Source organism: Drosophila sechellia, chromosome 3L (genome assembly GCF_004382195.2).
Source record: "Drosophila sechellia strain sech25 chromosome 3L, ASM438219v1, whole genome shotgun sequence".
NCBI lineage: Eukaryota > Metazoa > Arthropoda > Insecta > Diptera > Drosophilidae > Drosophila > Drosophila sechellia.
This window is the reverse complement of record NC_045951.1, coordinates 17,049,765-17,057,520: the sequence shown is the minus strand read 5'-3', so window position 1 is coordinate 17,057,520 and position 7,756 is coordinate 17,049,765. Positions and strand designations below refer to the sequence as shown.

The window sequence follows — 7,756 nt, the reverse complement described above, 5'->3', positions numbered from 1 at the left end:
GAAAGTCCTTTATTTTGCTTAAAATTTGACAAGTTTCTATTAGCTTGGATTAGAGTTTTTTCACTTACGAATCACATGCAGAGTCACCAAGTTACACATGCACCAATATACATACACTAAATGATTTCTGCAAATGACTCAACCAAGATTTTTCGAGTGGGTGGGGTGGGTTATAAAAAAGTGAAGAAAAGTGATGGATATGTTTAGTCTGTGATTCGATTGATTGCGTTCTTATTCCGAGCTATTCAATATTTTCCCAAAGGCTTAGAGAAGCTAAAAGCCTGTGAGATTTGCATTTCAAAGAAAAGTGTTTAGGATGAGGAAATTCGGTGGTTTAATGTTCGTTACATTTTTAGTTAGTTCCAGCGTAATACTAAAAAGGAATACTTTTTGCAAAATGTGCTAATTAGTTTCTATAAGTTGCTTTGTGTGTTTACCAAGCGATTTTTGCGATTAAGGGTTATCTCTTAGGTTATGCATCTGCGGTCTGTCGGTGCAACTGAGTTTACAAAATGTTCTAGAGTTTGGAGGCTAATGGAATTCAGTTTGTGAAATTCCTCGAGTAACTCTCTGGTCGCCTATTAATATTCATATGTGCAAAGTACGTATCAATTGCATATTCGGCGCAAGGTCGTCCGCCAAGCGGCCAGATAGATAGGCAAACTGTCAGATACGCGTACTCATGCAAAGTCTGTGCGCAACAATCAAGCAAATTGAGTGCAACGCAGGCGCTGCCGCAGCCGTATCTATTGGATACTCTTTTGGCAAACTCCCATCGATATTGGCTCGATTCGCAGCTAGACGGCTAATTACGTGACATGTTAGACGCGAAAACAAGTTAAACACGCTCGTTCGATTTGTGTAATTAATTGCAGGCCGAGACGAGCGAGAGCTCAAAAACAAATTCACCTCGAAATGTGCATTGAACTTTTGCGGTTGCTTTTCTCGCCGCCGGATGAATGTTGTTTTCCCTTTTTCGTGGCTCGCTTTTTTTGTAACCAATTCTAGTTGCAGTCCGCTGCTGATAACCCGCAGATGAACCCATGGGCGTTGGCGCTTCCACATTGAAGGGGGGGTTACGCATTCTGAGTGGGCTTCTTGGTGGTTGGGGTGGGGCACGAGCTGCTGATGCAGCTGATGTGTGTGTGTCAATGTTTCAGCTTGTAAACAAACGGCGAGCAAATAATGACAAAGTCGACGACGAAACTCCAAAAATGTTCCTTATTGTTTGTTGTATTGACTACATCATTGGGCTTATCGCCAACCGTTGTCAGATGGAATAAACATGCACATTTATATGTGTTGCACACAATGTGGTGTGGTATGTGTATGTGCAGTGGGGCTTCCTTATGACGAACTTGTATATTTAATATAGTCGTATAATTAGTAGGTTAAAAGGTTAAGCTTAAGCTGTACTTGCCATACAATTACTTTCATTAATTCTTATTACTATTAACGATTCCCCTAATTGTTCATAATTCGTACTGCTGAATGGGAAAACTTCTTATTTAATCTTGACTGAAAGCAGGAAGCACGCTTATGAATTGGATGAGTTTGAAGCGAATAGAACGGATCAAAAGTCGGAGCTGGCCTATAATGTGTGTCAGTGGTGATAAGCAAATGCGGGGGGTGGGAAAACTATTGTATAAGATCTGAACGGACTCACTCCATTCTCCTACTCGCTCGAATACAGTTTGCATTCGTTATAAGGGTACTTGCCTCTGCCACTCCGAGTCGCCCCCTTCCACAGAGTGTGCCTGCCATGACTAATTAAGTAACCAAAAAAGTATGAAAAGAAGGCAAAAAGCTGCTCAAATTCTCAGCATTAAAACGTGCCGACAACTTTGTAAAGGCTGCCAAAAATGCACATTTTTATTTATATTCGCATACAAGATGTTGGGACATGCTTTTTTGGAGTTGGAATCGATGCGAAGGGTAACTTAACTTCTTTGGGAAATAAGAATTATCTCGAGCGAGTAACATATGTACATTTATTCAGATACTATTTGAGTGAGTGAGAAATAAATTCGAAATGAATCTGAATGGGTGGTTTTTTATAGCCTAGGCAATAATTTTTTTAATATTTTTTAAAAACTGAATTTGCAATTGAAAAGTTCTAACCATCATATTAGAGTACCAGTGGGTGTGTTTTAAGGGTCTGAACGTCGAATTCCTGCCACATGGAGTTTCGATTCCTGGACTCTTCTGCCCGTGTGAATCATGAGCATTAAGCATAAAACCGACATTTAGCTGATTGATCTTAATAAGAATTTGTGCGGTGGGGCGGGACAACCGGGCGGAGGATGGCTAACGGATCCGTTGGGACGGGTCAATAACATTGTGCGGATGCCTCCTTCTGATTCTCCCCCGTACGCATCCCTATATGGATCCTCCCATGCCGAGTCCCTGAATTTGAGGGCGTTGCTGGGCTGCGCCTGCGCAACATAACAAACTTTGTGTTTGGTTTCCCCCACTCGATGGCGTTTCTTTAATAACTCAGAGTCGAAGTCAGAAATTTTGGAAGCGAGTAGGAGCTGGGGAGTTCCCTTGTCGGAAATCTGAGTTTGCTTTGCTGAGTTATGTTGCATAGGGTTCTTTCAGCCGACTTTGGTGTGCGTTTGTATCTCTCAGTATCTTGCGATATAGATACATCTGAGATTTGCACGCAGAACGGATGTCTGTGCTCGATTGTTAAATTGAAATTTGTCGCCAAAAACCAGCAGAATTTGCAAAGCAAATTTCCAACCGAAGTGTCTGGCCTGTTGCATATTTCATATGTTTTGATTCTTTTCTAAAGCTACAACTTTTTGGCGATTCCTCTGCAGATTTATGCGCAAGTGCTTAATCGAGGCAAGGATACAATGGAGGGTGGAAAAAGTGTGCCAAAAGCAGCAGCTTTCATATGAAATCTTCGATAAATGAAAGACTGCAAGAATTCTAGATTCTACGGTTCTATATTTTTATTTTATACTATCAAGTAATTATTTCTGATTTAAGTGGGTAACCATATTTTTTCTAAGAATATTTAGTGCAAACAAACAAAAAGCCCATAAATCAATTCACTTTTATTTGACTTTTCGAGTGCATTTGATTGTTGCTCTCGGGGTGAGCAAATTGCGCAATATCTACGTCGATTTTTGGCCGTCTAGCGAGCAAATTAAATCAAGCTGCACAGCCGAACAAGAAATATAACCTGATTTCGATGTCTGCAATTCAAATTAAATGCAATTAAACTGAAATTGATAGAAAAAAATCAAACGAATCCAGCAAGCTCCGCCTCTGCACCTCCTCCTTTCTTCCGATGGCACTTGACAGCTCCTCCTCCTTCTGTTCTGATTGCCTTTCCTTCGTCCTTTAGACATCTCAAATTTCGTCTAGCCAAAGTCTACGCTTCTAAGGGGCTTATAAAAAAATAAAAGTAAAAAAGAACGAGACAGAAAAAAGCCCCTGGGCTTCTGGTTTGGTTTTGGGGTTCGCCTGTCTGCTCCCTGTCTGCTGCGTGGTTCCTTTGTGCTTGGCTTAGATGCTAGTCGGGTTTCGACCTTTTTTTATGTTGTTTGGGTTAGTCTGCCGAAATTCTGGGTCTTTGTTTTGATTTCGCATTTTGATATCATTTTTCGGCATGTGGAAAGGGGTCGGTGGGGTGTGAGGGAATGTCGCTCTCCAAGCCGAATTTTGTATATATTATAAGCGGGATTTATAGAGCTGGCAGTAGGTAGCGAGTCTGATTGACGCAATTCAAATTAAATAAATAATTTTATTATACATTAAATAGTACAGAGTTTCCTAACCTGTTCATAATTATTATTTATACTTAGTTGCATCGGTGAATTTAAATGCTAAATTAAGGTGCTACTGTTATTTAATCTCTTTTCGAAAACCAATTATCCGTCCTGATTTACTAAACTAGAATTCTGTGCAATTTTTGTAAAATAATATATTATATAATTTTATATTATTTATTTATATGTTAAAGATTCCACATAATTTTTCGTACTACAAAAAACCCAATTAAGTTCTTGTTTTGTTTGTTATAGTACACTTACTATTTATTTATAATATAATTAATCAACATTTTCAAAGGTCAATCAAAATTTAACATTTAATCAACATTTTCAAGTACATCAATTACATTGTAGTTAAAAGGCTATTGTCATTAACTATATCAGTGATAACATTTGTATGCATTTGTATTAATCTATTATTTCAACTACTACCAATCGTTACTATCAGTTTTTTGTCAAAAAGATTTTAGTTTAATTTTTTATGATTTTGACTTTAATAATTAACGCAGAGGATCATTGGAATCCCTTAGAGGAAAATCATTATGGTATTTAAGATTTAAGCTCTTGATTTATCAGACTTAATTTCTTTCTATAAGAGTTATTTCCATTACTTTTATTTATTAAATTGTTAAAATTACTATTATAAAAATATATTTTTCATATGCAGATGTTTTCGCGCATCTCTGGCGAAAAATTACTCTTCCTCTAGCTCTCAATCTTTTGGCTGCCGAAAAAGTAGCCAGACGAATGTCCACATGTGCTTTTTTTGTACTTTTATTGTACGGCTGACCTTGAATTTATGGAAATTGCATAAGTGGGAACAACTTTGTCATATTAAGAAATTTACTGGAAGCATAGAAGCCAAAGGCAGTGATGGTGACATAAACGACCAGAGCTTGGCATTGTGTTGAAGGACTGTGAATCGAATTATTCGAGGAAGTAGCTTGAATTATGGCTCAAGGGGGTACTTTGAGTTTATGAGTATTCAGGATATTAAGATTGTCTTTTTTTTCGCCGGCCACCACCATCCATCTTCCATACCCCGAAAACAATCCGAAATCCGCTTCCTGCTGCCAAATAATTTACAACTTGCGAATGTGCATCGCGCACAGGCTATGGGAAGAAAACAAATAATGATCAGTCGCACATAATGCATGCATATATATCCATGGGCATATCGATAACCCTTATCAAGTGTGCGGCATCGCGGCCCAAAATATACAAATTATGCTTACCAAAAGGCAAAGAAAGCATAAATCAATGGTTTTGGAATACTCTAACCAAGAGGGAATAAAGTGGGAAAACAGCAATGTATGAAACTTCAAACATTTTTCCTTTTTGAAAAATTGTATAATCATCTGTTTTAGTAATGTTACCAAATTTACTTAAGAGATATTAAGATAAGTATACAAGAAGTGCAAATTTGTTGTACCTACTTAAATATTCATATGCCTACATGTATGTATACGTTGATATGCATGTGCTTGGTCGCCTCAAGTGGTGGGCGTGGCACTTTCAACTCTGGTTCAACCCATACAATCATGAAAACTCTGACAAGATCTGGCCAAAAATGAGCCCACCTTGAACCTGAGTTTATCAAATTGCTGTCATTTTGCTTGTAGTTTTTATAGTACTTTCAAATAACTGAGATTAGTTGGTCAGTATCGGTAAAAAAAAGGGTAAAAGTGATCGACTTTTTCACTTTCTGCCAATTTGAGGATATTTGCAGAGATTTAAGTGTTGCATGATTCATAAACGATCATTTATATCATAAAAAATAGACAGTTCGTTTATTTATTACCAGAATTGTCTTAAGAATTCAATCCACCTTTAAATATTTTTAGAGGTAAAACAACGTTTGCCCTCACTTAATCGACAAAATTTGAAATAATTCGAATAAAATTAAGAGTCAGTACGACATTCACGAGTTGCTAAATTATTGTTTAAAATGACCAAGGGCGTGAGGATTTTTAACGATGGATTGCCTGCATTGTCAAATGAATGGCCATATACTCGACGAACTATAGATTCGCTGCAAAAGATGCCCTCCAGGCCATCTAGGAAACCATTGCAGTCTCTACAAACTGGCGGTGGGAATACGAGTTCCTACATCCTGAAGCACAAGGCAAGTCCGATCTCCGAGGAAGAATTGGATGTCCTGGTGCAGCAGGATTGTAAGGCGGAGCAGCATCACACCGATCGCCAAAACCTGGCGGACATAATCCTTATGCAGGCCCGTCGCATCGAGAAGCAGCAGCGGGAGATGAAGAGAATAAAGGCGCACTATGAGCGCCAGGTGTCCACCATCAAGAGCAATGCCATCATGCTGGAGTCACATCTGCAAAAGGTGCTGGCCAGTGTCGAAAGGGATCGGGCCAAGCGGATTGACCACCACTGCCAGGACATGCTTGGTGCCGTAGAGAAGCTGCAAAGGAGCGACATCCAAGTGAAGCCGTAATCTTCGGCCAACCAATTGCTGATCCAGTATCTTCAGTCCAAGAAAATTTCGCGTTCGACCAAGAACGCCAATGAAAACACAAGTAGGTACAGGAATAGGTTGTGAATCATATTCTTGTGTGTACATTGTGGTTCCATTGGGTTTTGTGGTCAGCTTAAATTAGCACTAGTTGTTATAAAATAAAATAATGGCAATAATAAATATATCATAAATAATATTTATTATTTGTTTAATCTCATTTTTTATTAACTTAATTCTCAACAAGGACGGAGTTGCGCACAATCATTATCTGACTATTTCTCGTCCTCCTCCGAGGCACTTCCATCAAGGATCACGTTGGACATGAGCTGTTGTATCTTCTGTTGGACATTGGAGTCCTCGACCAGGTGATCTGGCTGGATGTAGGACCTGTTGGCACAGCCGAGCACCGGGCATCGGATGCCAAAGTTGTCCATGATGATTGGCATCACCGAGTCGCGGTCGTAGATGTGACCACACATTTTGTTGCGAATGGGTTTCTTTATCAGGGCCTTGGACCAGGGATCGTAGAGCGAGAAGACCTCGCTACCGGAGGATTCCATGATAATATCCTCATCATGGCCGGTGCCATTCGCTTGACCATTGGCTTCCACACCTGTCTGGCCAGCTGCTGATTCCACCGCATTCACGAAGTTCTTGAACTCGTCTAGGTTCTTGACATTGATGCGCTTCTTCTCCACCGCTTCGGAGCGCTCCTTCCAGACTTCCTCGAACTCCTCAATGGTGGCGCTAGAGTCTTTGGCATCCTTCATAGCCTTCTTGAGCGATTGGTGCTTGATCTTCGTTTTGAGGAGATTCTTGGCGTGCTCCTTGCTCTTGCCAACGCTCTGCTCCTGCAACTTCTTGATCTTCCCGCCATCGCTGAAATCGGACACGAAATCTGACATTTCCTTGAAGAACTTTTGGTTTTCCACCAAAGTGGAAAGTGCGGAATCAGCAAGGTTATTGAATTCCATTTTATATAGAATATTTAAGCCAAATGTTCAACACTGACGGTTCGGTTAGGCTAGCGAATTAATAAATGGACTTTGTATGAACTTATATTTATAAATAACGATGATATTTACCTGAAATTAGGCTTTTAAGCAAATCCCACGTGGAATGTAATCGTTTGTAAAGTGGAAGCATCAGGCATGCTCCGGTAATCGATTTCGTAAGAATTTTACGATATCGATCTTATATCGAATGTACCGATTTTTCGGATTCCGAATTCGTTTGAAATTTTTGAATTTGTGTGGTTGAAATAAAAAGTAAATATTTTTTTATATCAAATCAGATCAGGTGGTGGAACGAAACAGGCAGGTAAAAATACTTATAAAATATAAAAGAATTAAATCATTAATTTAAAGGACGACCAGGGAGGGTTGTTTGTAAATATTGCTTTTGAATTTAATTACTTAAATGATCAAAGTGCAGTGAAAAATAAATTGCGAAATAGAAAAAGTTACGATTACCAGAGCATGCCTGTATAACA

General features: G+C 39.1%; 2 protein-coding genes across 2 annotated transcripts; one reads left to right on the top strand and one right to left on the bottom strand.

The window, feature by feature from the left end:
- The first annotated feature begins 5,647 nt into the window (after positions 1 to 5,647).
- On the top strand, positions 5,648 to 6,430 carry LOC6606094. The gene has a single exon (XM_002030867.2). The coding sequence runs from the start codon at positions 5,734 to 5,736 to the stop codon at positions 6,241 to 6,243; it is 510 nt and encodes a 169-aa protein (XP_002030903.1). The 5' UTR covers positions 5,648 to 5,733; the 3' UTR covers positions 6,244 to 6,430.
- Positions 6,431 to 6,473: 43 nt separating this feature from the next.
- LOC6606093 (E3 SUMO-protein ligase NSE2) lies at positions 6,474 to 7,756 on the bottom strand. The gene is made up of 2 exons (XM_002030866.2): positions 7,350 to 7,756; positions 6,474 to 7,288 (listed from the first exon to the last, which is right to left on the bottom strand). Exon 2 carries the CDS (start codon positions 7,236 to 7,238, stop codon positions 6,537 to 6,539), a length of 702 nt encoding a protein of 233 aa, XP_002030902.1. The 5' UTR covers positions 7,239 to 7,288; positions 7,350 to 7,756; the 3' UTR covers positions 6,474 to 6,536.

What these genes read in the sequence shown, in the direction of transcription:
- LOC6606094 (XM_002030867.2), top strand. Translation starts at nt 5,734, where the DNA reads ATGACCAAGGGCGTGAGGATTTTTAACGATGGATTGCCTGCATTGTCA.
- LOC6606093 (XM_002030866.2), bottom strand. Translation starts at nt 7,238, where the DNA reads ATGGAATTCAATAACCTTGCTGATTCCGCACTTTCCACTTTGGTGGAA.